General features: G+C 44.0%; 1 protein-coding gene across 1 annotated transcript in view; it reads right to left on the reverse strand.

Moving 5' to 3' along the window:
- JHY (junctional cadherin complex regulator) overlaps positions 1 to 12,935 on the reverse strand; it is a 33,261-nt gene extending 20,326 nt beyond the window's left edge. The window contains exons 1-3 of the mRNA XM_035140007.2: positions 12,857 to 12,935; positions 10,563 to 10,970; positions 5,040 to 5,544 (exon numbers count right to left, since the gene is read on the reverse strand). Of these exons, the coding sequence (XP_034995898.2) occupies positions 5,040 to 5,544; positions 10,563 to 10,909 (852 nt within the window). The 5' untranslated portion in view covers positions 10,910 to 10,970; positions 12,857 to 12,935. The remainder of the gene's footprint in view (positions 1 to 5,039; positions 5,545 to 10,562; positions 10,971 to 12,856) is intronic.
- Positions 12,936 to 14,089: the final 1,154 nt, after the last annotated feature.

Genomic DNA, 14,089 nt, shown 5'->3' on the forward strand with positions numbered 1-14,089 from the left:
CCGCTGTTAGCCCCTGACCCTTGGCCAGGCTGGCTGGGGGCTGATGGGAGTTGCAGTTCAGCAATATCTGGAGGGCACCCTGTTGGCTATTCCTGATATAAAGCATGCTCAGTGAGGTCCTGCTAGGGGTAGAAATAATGTGCTGAGCAAACATAGCATGCAGCTGAGAATGACCCAAAAGGAGCAACGGCGTAGCCATTGGTGGCCTGACCCCATTTGCCTTCGCTGCTCCAGGAAGGCAGATAGCACTTTGCAGCTGGGTAGCCATATCAAACCAAGGGAAATTCAGAACCATAACTTTCAGGGGTCTTCAGCTCATGTAATTAATCCTCTCGCTGAGTCACATTGATCCAAATACTAATTAATGGCTGAGCCTATCAGCCCTCACAGCACCATAGGGCAGCTAAGAAATATTGAGAAGCCACCCGAGAGCTCAGCTCTTCCAGAACATACGGAGGCAGACAGATTTTTGCTGCTGGGAGAAAAAATGTTTTGGTAGCGCCACAAGCCGCACAGTGCGCCGGGCAGGCAAGAGCATGCTTCTGCATTATCTCTTTGAAAGAAGAACAGGACAGAACTTCGACCCACTCTCCTTCCTTCCTTCTTCTTTTTTTGGGGGAAGCGAACTGTTCTATTAATGCCAATCAAATTGAGAAAATGATCAAATGAAATTGCATTTTGAGCATCATAAGCTGTGTAATGTCTATTCTGTTAAATTGAGGCCCGTAATTGCTTCTCTGCTGAAAAGATACAACAAAGGCAGCAATCATGAGATGTCATTATCCCGGACTAGAAAACCGGCCTTTGCAGGGAGGACTTCAAAGGCTTGTGGTTCTCGAATTGCATTTGGCTGCTATTGTTGGAGCGCAGGCAATCTTGATTAGGTGTTTACACGGAGGTAAGGCACAGTGCACAGAGAGTCTGAGTGCCTTGGTCTAGAGCCATTAAAAAACCGTACATTATGTTCCTCGCTTTGAAGTAAGGGGTTTACAGGGAGGAAAAGAAACTCAGTATGAGCACAGCGCAGCTAGATAGGCCCCGCTACTTCTCTCTTGCGCTCAAAGAAACTCATCATCGGGTTCTTAGGGAATCAGGCAGCACTGCAAAAGAAGTTGATGCTTTAGAAAATATGATCTGAACGAGGGAAACATTCACTTCAGCCCAGATTTGTACAGCCTGGCGCAGATGTATACCCATTTAACAACAACGGGAGTAGCAACAATAATTATAATTAGCATTTATATAGCTTTGCCTGCTAACTGTTCCAAGATAACCCAATCTTAAGGCTGCTTTGCACATTACATTCTTATAGATGGGCATCTTTCAGGTGGATACTCAAGGTCAAATTACATGTGGTTTAATGTTGTGTTTATCTGCCCCCTCCCAGGATGTAAATAGCAGCTGATGAAAGCCCAGATTTGGAGCAGAAGATGGATTAACCCTTTCCTCCCAGCAGGTCCAAAAGCAAGCAAGCAAGCAAAAAACCCTGCCCCCGCTCTGCAGCGTTCATTAACAAATTAAGTACGTTCCCATGAGTGTCGCCTTGGAAATAAGCCCCCAAATGTTACTGAGGGTGGGATTTAATGTTGCGCCATGACAAACATTTCACCTGTGCAAGCATTTTGGCTTGCCAATCAGGACAATTCCACCCTCTTCTCCCTGCGCACTGCTCCGGACACTCTCCAGACTCCCCCTAAAGTCAATTTTTTTGGGGGGGGGTGCACAGGCAAAGGAAAGCCCAATTGCACAAGCGGAAGTCCTTGCGTAGGGCCTCTGCTTGATGAGGCTTGTTAGGAGAATCCTGCCCAACCAACCCCCCCCCCCCAATGGTTGTAGTCTACTAAGAGGCTAAGTAGCCTGTGTTTTCAGGCTGGATGTAGAGGAGAGGGTGCACAGCCTATTAACTTCTTAGAAGGCTAGTAAAATAAATTAAAGGTAGCCTTTTACCTAGTTGGCTGAAGAGGGACCAATCAATTTATGGTATCTCTTCTCCACTAGTTATGCTCACTTTTCCATACGGAATTCCAGGAGGGTGGTTAGAGGCAAAGATGTGTTAGTGCTATTGGACGTCTCCCTCCCAATGCAAATGGCACGAGCCGAAGGCGGGTGGAGTTGTCTACTATTTATAGTGTTCACAAAGGCAAGACCACAGACAACATCCATGGGACCCATAAACAGTGAAAGAGGGAGTCAGTGCTGTTAACAGAAAGATCAGCGCAAAATATTTCAGCAAAATAATACATAAAAATGCACCTGAAACTGAGTTGGGAAGAAACGTGTGAAATAGACTCATATTGTAGCCAGATTACCACGAAAGAGGTTGAAAATACAAAATCCCCTTGTGAAGCTAATCTAAGATTTTTATTTTAATTGTTTACATTTGTATTTATATTGTTTCATAAGCTAATACTTTTCTTAAGGGACACGTAAGCTGCCAAGCATGAAAAATCCCTTATTTTTAAGTTGGATTCGACAAACCGGTGAATCAAGATACAATCTGGAGCTCTCCTCAACTGCTCTGCAGTAAATTCTTCTTAGATTCAGCTGCTTATGGGCTCCGCTGACTTTGTCTGTGGTTTGAGGGCTGCACAGAAACATGCCAAAGGAAAGCTCATTCTTTTAACTGCTGCCTTTAACCAGCAAACAACAAATGTATTTCCTTAGAGTAGGTTTTGCTGAAACTCTGTGCCAATTAAGGTGGCATTATGTTATGCCAAGATTTAACTTCCAGAGGCTAACAGCATTAATCGATTTGACATGCCAAGAAACATAGCTCCATTGAGTTGATTGCTAAATATGTACAAACCACAAAGTATTCAAGTGAAATCTGTTGGTGGGTAATTTCTCTCTCCCAGCACCAACACTTATCATCATTCCACATTGCCAGTTATTTACTTATGGGTGCTTTTCCTTCTGCATTAGATCAATAATTCAATTCTTTTGAATAGGTTTGCCTACACCAGTCATTAGAATGTTAGAGGCATGCTGTCAACCCAGAAGAATTCAACCTACTCTTGCGTTTAAACCTCTGGAAGTATTTTAACCAAGAACTATTGAGAATGGGTGGATTATTATTATTATTATTATTATTATTATTATTATTATTATTATTATTATTTACAAATAGTTATAATGGAAAAGGAAGTGGGGAAGGAAGGAAGAAACCATAGCAATTTCATACCCTAATTCAATGATGGAGAACCTGTGTCCCAGATAGAGGGACTACAACTCCCTTCAGCCTCAGCCAACATGGCCAGTGGCCCGGGATCATGGGAGTTGTAGTCCAGAATCACCCACCCTGTCCTAATGCTTCATAAGAATAAAGAAACATTTGCACACTTACTTGGCAGTATGGCTTACTGAATTCTGTGAGACATACTTTCAAGTAAGCATACATAGGATGGGGCCATGAAAGACCAATTTACAAATGAAGTAGTCCCCGAATTTGAATCCTGCCTCTCTTGTAAATTCACTAGGTGCCCCCAGGCAAGTCATTCTCTCAGCCTCAGCTTCTCCCATCTGCAAAATGGCAATATTAATAATGGCCTACTAGGAGGTGCACCAAAGAGAGCAAAAATAGTGGTGTTCCAAAGGTGGGTCCTTCTTGCTATGGGAGATTATTCAGGAAAAGTGTTTGTACAATTGAATTTTGCTGCATAATTGCTAAAGCTGCAGCCCTAAACATACTAAACCACATATCATTATAATTACTTTTCACATTTCAAAAATAAAGACCTGCTATACTGGAAACAGAAGGGACCCAGATGGCGCTGCGGATTAAACTACAGAGTCTAGGGCTTGCTGATCAGAAGGTCAGCGGTTCGAATCCCTGCTATGGGGTGAGCTCCCGTTGCTCGGTCCCAGCTCCTGCCAACCTAGCAGTTTGAAAGCACATCAAAGTGCAAGTAGATAAATAGGAACCGCTACAGCGGGAAGGTAAACGGCGTTTCCGTGTGCTGCTCTGGTTTGCCAGAAGCGGCTTTGTCATGCTGGCCACATGACCTGGAAGCCTCCCTCGGCCTATAGAGCGAGATGAGCGCCGCAACCCCAGAGTCAGTCATGACTGGACTTAATGGTCAGGGGTCCGTTTACCTTTATACTGGAAACAGTGGCACATTCTTAAAGGAAAGATGGTGCTTAAAGGTAAAATCTGCGGGGTGGCGTGACTCTAGGCTACAGCACACATATTCCCAATTCTGCAGCAGTGGCAAATATAGAAAAATCAACACATCAACACATCCTTTATCTTCCTTCATTTGAAGTGAGCAATATTTGCCCCAGATGAATTCCATATGCAAAACCTGCATTTCCAAATATTGCTGTCAGGAAATGAAATTGCCAGGACTCCAACTATCATTAAAGCATTCCTTCAGTGCCCCCTAGTGTGTGAAGAAGTTTATGTCAAGTTCTGGAGATTAGGACTGATGTAATGTAGAGCATCCTTCAAGGAAATGTCTGATTTGGGAGTGTGTAGGGGTTGAAGCATCGTCTGTAAAAAGGATTTCATTTTGTCTAGATTGTAGCTTGATTTGAGAAATCCTTTTCACAATCAATGCATGTTTTTTATATGCAAGCACATCTACGTCATCTGCCACATAAATCAACACTGTGCCATCCTATACACATCTACTGAAGAGCAAGTCGCAATGAGTTCAACCGGATTTACTCCCAGGCAACCCCCCCCCCCCCGGTCTCAAAAATATGTTAATAACCCTGCACTCCATCTGGTGGAAGTCCTGGTGCTAATTTATTTATTTGTTGTATTTCTATCTCACCTTTCTCCCAAGCTGGGACTCCAGGAGGCGTACAACATTCTAAAAACATTGTTATGAAATACAAAGTGATAAAAATAAGCTGGTTAATTGGGCAACTTCATGGAATGCAAACCCTCGTTTTATTGGATGGTTTGCAAATGTTGCATTGCACACAGCACAAATTAAAGAAAATAAAATCTGAGACATGAAGTGTTCTGAACACATTGACATGTAAATAATTGCTAAGTGCTGTCAGAATGTTCTAAGCAGAGGTCATTCACCTACCTCTCCTTCATGGTCTTCTCTTTGCTTTTTACCATGGCGCTGAAGATATGAATTGTTCTCTTGGATGGCTAGTCCCAAAGTGAACTTGTTCTTTTCTACGAAGTCCTTCTCAGGCCTCGGTTTAAACTCTTTCATCAGAGTAGAAGAACTGCCGCTGTGTATACTAGAACAGCTGTTATAATGGCAAAGAACTACAACTTCCTGTTCCTTGTTATACAGACCACAAGATCCATTGCTGGCCTTTGCAGGCTGATCGCAAGAGTTCAAGAGATCCCGGTCAAACACAGGTGGTCTGTTTTGTGGCCTTTCCTGGCGCTGACGATGCCTGTATATGAATCTGAACATGGAAGGGCTGCCATTTGAATCGAGGGAGAGAACGGGCAAGTCTTCGTCTTCCTCTGGGGGAGAGCCATCTAATTTAACAAAGCCTGCTGCCTTTTTATTATTCTTCCAGTTGGGATTATATCTCAGCTCTGAATACCTGTCCACGGTTTCCTTTTCATTACTAAAAGGAACAAACGAAAAGGAAGTTTTGATCAAGAAAAGCATCATTTTCAAAGGCTTCTTATTTTACAATCCCAGTCATGGGCGTTAACTGTTATAAGAATTTTAAGGTTCAGAAGCAAGGAATATACCTGGGTGTGTTAGTGCTTACAATGGCAGGTTATGGTTTTTGTGACAACCAGAAAGCAACTTATCTACAGTCACTTGAAACAATTGTTCCATTTTTGATAAACAGCAGACGGTGACCACCAGACACTAAAAATTCACTTGTTAGAAAACTGCTTTGAAGTTTTTAGGAAAGGAGACAGAAACTTAAGAATATAGCAACAGGAAAGCTCTGCTGGATCAGGCCAACTGTTGATGTGGAGCACAACCACCCTGGCTAGCAGCCTTTGATTTCCTTCCAAGCTGGTGACTATCACTACCTCTTGTGGAGAGAATTCCAAAGTTTAATCATGTGCTGTGTGAAGCAGTATACTTTCTTTTGACTGTTCTGAAATTTAAACACACACACAAAAAATCCATATTATGGAGCGAGGGTGAGAAAAAGCTTGTGTAAGGTTGCACGAGTTCATGGCAGAGGTAAAATTTGAACCAGGAGCTTTCAATGTCTGTTACTCAGGGATGCAGCCAAAGTTAGTCATACGCAGAGCAGACCCTCTGACACTCATCAACGTGACTAATTTAGGTCCGTTAATTTCTTTTTTTCTTTTTTCTTAAAGATTTTCTTGATTTACAGAAATATGTGCAATGTCTCTCGTAACATTTTTGCAAATCAGTATCCTTTGTTGAGACATGGGGGGGGGGAAGAGGTAGATGGGGGAAGGGTAGGTGGGGGTGGGATGCTTCTAAGGCCCTACTCTGAGGAGTTGGGTACAACCCTTTGTTTTTCAGCCACTACTGAAGCCTTTTGTTTCCTCACTCACTTTTTCTCTCAAGGGTAGTTGTTTGCAAGCAATATATGTGGCACTGGCTTTCCAAGTGGGACTATGAAAAATGACAACCTGGGGTGGTGGACGTGAGACAATTTTTCAAACTGAAATGGGAGCTGGATGTCCTTCGGGAGGGAGTAAAATCAAAGCTTCTTTGGCCACTGTCTATACAAGCCAAAAGCTTAACCCTAGGATCAACTGCAATCAGGGCTGGTGTCAAGGATCGGCATGGATGGGCCTCTGTCCTTAGCTGCCAAGTACCCCGTTTTTCACGGGAAACCCCTGGATTTTAATCTGTTTCCCGCTGTTCTCCTGAATGGAGAAAAATCCCGGAAATCCCCTGGATTTCCTACCTGCCAGGGAACCTCCATTTTGGGTGCCGCTCTTCCCATGTATGGGCACCGGAAATCGGGCAGAGCGGCACTGGAAGTCGCTTCTATGCATGCCCAACGGCCATCTTGGTGGTGGCCACCAAGCGACTTCCAGTGCCGCTCTGCCCGATGCGCATGCGTAGAAGCGACTTCCAGTGCCGCTCTGCCCGATTTCCGGTGCTCACACATGGGAAGAGTGGCCCCGGAAGTTGCTTCTGCACAACATCCGGTGCCGTGCCGCTGCCGACCCCTCATTTTTCAGTGGGAGACTTGGCAGGTATGCCTCTGTCGAGGGTCCACAGGTGGCCCATGACAGAAGCCTCCCCAGGATCTGCTCCTCTTTTTCACCATTACAACCTGAACGCCATTTGTCATTCGACCTCTTGCTCTGTCCCAGGCAGTGGTGGAGGTGGCGACCACTAGGAGGAGGAGCTGCCACCTCCTGCTTGCTTAGTGGCTCCCCCTTCCTGGGAAGCACGTATGTGGCAATGGGAGTGAGGAAGTAAAGTCTTGCTTGGCCAGGAGCCCCTGAAAGCCTGGAGACACCAACCATGTAAATTATCCAGTGAACTTCAGCCATAGGAGCCAACTCCATACAATATTTGAGAGGGATGCCCCCCCCACAAGTTGATGAGCATTGCCATTCAAATTGGGTGTGCCCAGTGTCATGTGGCCTTCCTGCCCCCCCCCATATTTTATTCAAGTTGGCACCCCTGACTTCAGCTAATGCCTGCAGCTGGCTAGGCTAGGGACTGGAACACACTATTAATGTCCCTGCAGCTTTAACTGGAGGATGGTCCAAAACCAGCCATGATTATTCATGAATGCAAATGATATGCACGCAGGAGAGCTTTTCTGAAGTGGCGCAAGCCCAGAAATATGTCGCACTGGGCTTAAAACAATGGAAACGCTTCTAACAACAGAGTGTGATCCTTGCCAAGGCTCATTGTATTGAAATCCAAGTGCATGAGCTCTGCTGCACCGTGCTGTCTAGGGTCAACCTGGTGAATCCAAATGGGGGTGAATAGATTCATCTTCAAAACAAGACAAAAAGAGGGTCTCTGTCGCTCTCTCTCAGTAATCCTGTGCCCCGCTTTCTCTGCTGAATAAGGGTTATATGGACTCTCTCTGGAACAACAGATGTAGGGGTTCCACTTCAAATTCCGAGCTCAGAATAGAGGCAGACAGGAAACATCACAGGCACAGGGAATGATATTTGTCTCCATTAATGGACTCCATCTGAACACGTACTGTGATAATTTGGAAGAACATAACATCAAATTTCCATTGAATGAAGAGCTTTGTGCTCTGTCAGAATCCCCCTCCCCACAAAGGCTGGAGCATGTTTCCTACACAATTAACATCCTTTCCCACTTGCAATAAAATGTTCAATAACTAGCCACTTTGCCCATTGAGGAGGTGCACCAAAGCGCACCGTTAATAATTTAACCCTCTTTCCTTTTTGCCATGTTTGTTTCTAAGCGGAGCATGAAAATGGATTGTGTTTATCGTTTTTTGATTCAGGCTTAATTTAATCCTTTTAAACAACAATTATTTTGCATTTACGCAGCATTAAGCCTTCAGTGCACGCAACAAATCCAATTTCTATTTGCACAGAATGGGAAAGTTAATGCACCTCTCAAAGTAAGCAGGGGAAACAAATTACCACTCTGGAATTTTTTAATTTGCCATTTATGCAGTTATTGAATAAAAAGGGCAACTATTTCATTGGCACGTCCTCACAAGTCCTTTAAAATTTATAGCGCCTTCTAGCATAAGCAGATACCTTTAAAAATGTGATTGAAGGACTCTACACACTTGAAACCAATAGAATCGAGGCCCATTTTACAGCTGGTAACTTGCCAGTGAGTGCAAGTAGTCTTGTAAGCAGTCTGTTTGCCTTGCTCAGCCAAGAGATGACCAGAATGTTATTTAAAAATATAAAGGAGGGCAGCACCAGTCTTCAGGCCAGAGAAATGAAATAAGAATGTTGTATGTATTTGCAGAACAAGTTTCCAGTACAGCAGGGTCTTTGTCAAGGACAGCTAAAAATCAACTCAATACATCATGCAAACAAATGTATTATGGGAAAGAAACTTGGGATCCTCCTGGTGTTGTTGAAATTCAACTCAACTCCCACCAGCCCTGGACAGAATGGCTAATAGTCAGGGATGATGGGAGTTGTAGTCCAACAACATCTGGAGGGCCACTGGTTAGGGACCCCTGGGATAAAGATTGTGACACACTGTGCTGTTTAGGCTACAATCCTCTACATGCTTACCTGGGAGGAAAAGTTATCATTGACTTCAATAAACTTAATTCTCATGTCATAGGACTGCACTGTTAAAAGCACTGGTTTAATGATACCATTGTGATCTTAATGTTAACAAATATGTAGAACAATATTCTTAAACAATATTTAAATCTCACTGTTCTATTAGCATTTACAGTTACTGGATTATGATAAAGAAAAAAGTGTGTCAACTCTGTTTCTATTGCAGTCGTACCTTGGATCCTGAACGCCTTGGTACTCGGACGTTTTGGCTCCCAAACGCCACAAACTTGGAAGTGACTGTTCCCATTTGCAAATGTTATTTGGAACCCAAACATCTGGCAGGGCTTCCGCAGCTTCTGATTGGTTGCAGGAGCTTTGTGCAGCCAATTGGAAGCCGAGCTTTGGTTTCCGCACGTTTTGGAAGTTGAACGGACTTCTGAAATAGATCCCGTTCGACTTCCAAGGTACGACTATATTTGATAACACAAGAGAATGTTCTACTTAGAACATATTGGTCACTAGAAGAAAATGGAATGCTTCTGCAAAAAAATAGCAATTTTCTTCAGCATTTTTAATTTGCTGGAAGTATTTGTATACCACTGTTCAGGTTTCTACCGTAGGCTAATCCCCCTTAAAATATTAAGGGAATAAAATAAACAAAAAATCAAGGAAATGTGTAAAACAAAGTACCAGGTAAATGAAAACTGGCAGATTAAAGGTAATCAAAACTTTGAGGTTCATCTCTATGGGTGCTTTTAGACCATCACTATTTTTGTGTGGGATTTAGTCACATGCCAGCAAAATTCAGGTTGTGCAATTAAAGCTGATTTGGAGCTCTTGTGCAACAAATTCTCTTTCCCCCTCCCCAAATTGGACCTTTTATGAAGAAGAGAAGTGACAGAAAAATGTACTGGAAAGTATAGCATAAAATTTGCTTGACTGCATTGCCTAACTTCCCTGCAAAGAAATCAGGATCAATGCACAAAAAACTTTGAGCAAACAAACCAGGCTAAATGTTCAAAAAACAGTCATCAAGAAGCAATCTTTGATTTTCACTTCTGCAGAACTGCATGGAAGCAGTAGAGTATACCGCGATAACGTATTACTTGGTAAATGACCATCTTGTCATTCACTCTATGTGATTAAAACCAGGCTCAGACAAGTAAAGGAGAATAGGTCTCAGCAGCCACTAGCCATGAAAGCTAAATGGAACGTCCATAGAAAAAAAAACACAGTATACAGTACCTCAGGAGACAGAGGAGGGTTGCTACTTTCATGGTCTGCTTGTAGTCACTACCAGATACAGGTCTCTGGACTAGACAGATCTTTGCCTGATCCAGCAGGGCTCATTTTAGGTTTGTCCTTATATTTTTAACATGCCCTGACTGAAAACAAAAGTGCAGGAATGCCTGTACTGTACATTAAAATGCAAATGCTTTACCTTGCATGGCTGCAGTTTTCCTTTCCAGAACCACTTCTGCTTGGAACTTGTGTTTCTTCTCCACCAGAAACTTCTTCTCCTCCACCCAGACATTTTCCCTCCAGGCTGTCTTCATCTAAGCTGTTTTCGTCTAAGCTGTCTTCTTCCAGCTCATCACCAGACTGGCCCACCAGCTCTTCACTTTTGTGGATCCGCTTCTGAAGTTCAAGCTGATACTGAATCTCCTGAGCAAGGCTTTCAGAATCAGAGTCACTCTGTGACAATCCTTCAGATGCCGTTTCCAAAAAGGAGTAATGGATGTGCGGCCGAACTAAACCATTTTGGGATAATGGGCTCCTTGCGTTCATGGTGCAGGAAAAAAAAAGTTTCAGAATGAGCAGAAAAATCCACTTCACGTGTGTGACCCTTCTGTAAAACAAAGTAAGCAATATCCTAATTATTGCTGTCTGCTCTGTTTCTGAGATGCCTTAAAATTATACGGAAAAGAGGTGTGTGTGTGTGTGGACCATATGATCCCAAAGACCATTTCAACTCTTCACATTTCCAACGAAAGAAAAGCCAGCATTTTAAAATAAGCAAGTTTAGTGTTTTCAATATTTTACTTTGAAAGCTCAGAACTCCCTGGAATCCTCAAGGTTAAAAACACACACCCAAGAATAGCCATTCTTTAATTTTTAAAAATGTTTTCAAGCTCAAATGTGGAAGGTCTGAAAATCTGAAAGTTGCTTGAAAAATGATCAAGCCTTCTAATGCAACTTGCAATAACAATTAAATAATTCTTTATATTCAAGTCATGTAAACACTGCATGTAAAAAAGGGCATTACAGTCTTGATCTATGTTTTGTGTTCGCAACAATGGGCCTGAACTGTTTTTGTAGGCAAAGACTCCTCAGCAATCCCAATGGCCTTAAGCACAAGTGATCAAATGTTACTATTACTTTATCTTAGGCTGTGTATAACCCCCTCTGCATCCATTACACACTCCATCACTGGTTTTGGAAGCATTGTACACATCAGGAATGCCATCTCACCCTCAGGATTCTGGGTGCTCACCACTGTACATGCAAGTGTGTGCGGGTGATGTCTCATGTCTGCGTTGTGATAGCGACGGCGGCTCCTCTCCCTCCTCCTCCTCTCCGCAGACAGTGAGGCACCCTTTTCTGTGGGTGCCCGGCCCCCACAATTATGTGATTGTGGGTGCCCAAGCACCCACGCCCCCCTGGAGTTGGCTCCTACAGTACACGTCTTAGCCGCAATCCATATCTATCCCGCATCTATCCTGTTGTTTCTTGTGAAATTCTGCCTTCTGATGCATTTTCCCCCAAACCAGCTTCAATTTGAATTGAGAAAAGAATGACTTAGCTGCACTTTAAGCTAGTAATGCGCAAACAGCCTAAGGCTGGCACACCTAGGCCTATGTACGTAATCCCCATTCTACAACATAGGAGTTAGTATTCCTGCATAAGGACCACTCTGTACTTTCTGGAGTGTAAACGAAAGGAAAGCAGTATGTGGTTCTGACCACATTCCTCTCTTTTTCAATGGTGGGGGAGAGCAATACCATTACAGTAGAAGCAGCCATGTAAATTGATCATCCTAAGGTCTCCTTGCCTGGAAAAAGGGTAATATCTATTTGGTCTCAGGGCACAACACAAATGGAATAAAGAAGACATCACATATGTGGGGTCAGGATGAGAGGGGGTAGTCTATAGCCAAGCCTTTGCTTCTTGCAATAATTTAGGCAGCTGGTATCATAAGTTATAACAACACATTTAAATATATTGATATCTATTTATTACTATTAATTGTGTGCCTTAAACACACCAGTCTTCCAGGGCAGCTAACTCAACAAGGCAAAACAGCAACAGCCCAATACAAGCCACCACTGCAAAACCATAAGACAAACTTTTATACACACATTTTTCTCCATGTGGATCTGTGATAAACCCTATGAGTCAAACCGGCCCCTCCAACCTTGGAGGGGTGGGTGTCCTCTGAGCTGCTCGTTGCCCTCCTTCCACCTCTAGGTCCATTTAATAGCTGCACGACTGGCAGAAATTCAACCGGGGAAGCGTTTTCCGCCACTGCGTCCAGGAGAAGCTGCTGCACCTGTTGGACTCATTGCACCTCCAGCAGCTGGCCAAAGGGTGCAGGACTTCGAAAGGGGTGCAGCTTTTGTTCCCCACTGGCATCATGCTGAAAAATGCCCACCCCGTTTCCTTCCTGTCTCTTCTCAAGTGATACCTGCCTGCTTCCCCCCCCCGAACCCCTTTCCCTTTTTGCTCCCCAACTACCTTTTAGCAGCGACGCCGTAGGCTATTCACAGAACTACTCTCCGCAGCTCCCGCTGCTCCACTAGCGCCACGTCTCCATAGCAACGGCACACAGATACACAAACCTTCGCCCCGCCCTCTCCGCTCTTTCTGGGCAGCTACCAATACTCCGTAACGGGGGGGGGTTGTTGTGAGAGCAACGTGGTCAGGACGGAATGGTACCTTCCGACCCAAGATTGCGGAGGACGTTGAAGATACTCAGCTGGCTATTGGGCGACTTTTGTCTCTGCGGATCAAGATAAACTGGTGGCAGCGAAGAATTTTAAACATCTGGCAACTGAAAATTGAAATAAGCAGCCACGACGATGCATTCTATGTTTTAAATTGGATAGTATTTAATTTTCGTCTGCTTGTGTTTATATATGTATGCGTTTTGTGCACGAACCCTTATAGTTGGCAGCGGATACAGATTGATACTGTACCTGTCTTGGCAGAAATGGAAATGGCAGGAGCAATTCCCTTTCCTCTCTCACAATAGGGAAAAGCCTCGTTTAAAGCCCACGTGGTGCACGGCAGACTGGGCTAGTCCAAGATATTTCGCTGCCTGAGGCACAACAGCAAACGGTGCCCTTTTTCCAAGTCAAGGCTGCTCCCACCCAGATTATTTTAGCACCTGAGAACAGAAAACCTTGCATTTGCCTCTCGGCAAAATAAAATAGCAATACATTAAATAGCTTAGCAATTTTTGCCATTTCATGACACCCAATGTCAGCTACCTTTGTCACCCACCTCACTCTGTCTAACAATAGTGCTGTTCCCAAGGGCAATGAACAGCATTGTCCCACAGCCCATTGGGCTCGGAGGGGGAATGACTGGTCCTAGGTCACCCAGGACCATAGCTGTCAACTTTTGGATTTGAAAATAAGCAGCCTCACCTGTCCCGGGGACAGTCTATGGTATATCTAACAATTCAGGATAGCAACGGGAAATGACGCTGGAATAAGGGAATTTGCAGCAAAAAAGGGGAAAGTTGACAGCTGTGGCTTGGAATAAGGGAGTTTCCCGCAAAAAAAGGAGGGTTGATGGCTATGCCCAGGGCCTCCTGGGTTCTTTAATGCTTCTAGCAAGTTCAAACCACAGCCTTGGTCAGACACCAGATAAGTCAGTTCAGCTCAACTCTCTAGGTCAGGCATGTCCAAAGTCCTTTTTGGAGGTCTAATCCGGCCCACCAGTCAATTTAATTTGGCCCCCGTG

Source organism: Zootoca vivipara, chromosome 15 (genome assembly GCF_963506605.1).
Source record: "Zootoca vivipara chromosome 15, rZooViv1.1, whole genome shotgun sequence".
In the NCBI taxonomy this organism is placed as follows: Eukaryota; Metazoa; Chordata; class Lepidosauria; order Squamata; family Lacertidae; genus Zootoca; species Zootoca vivipara.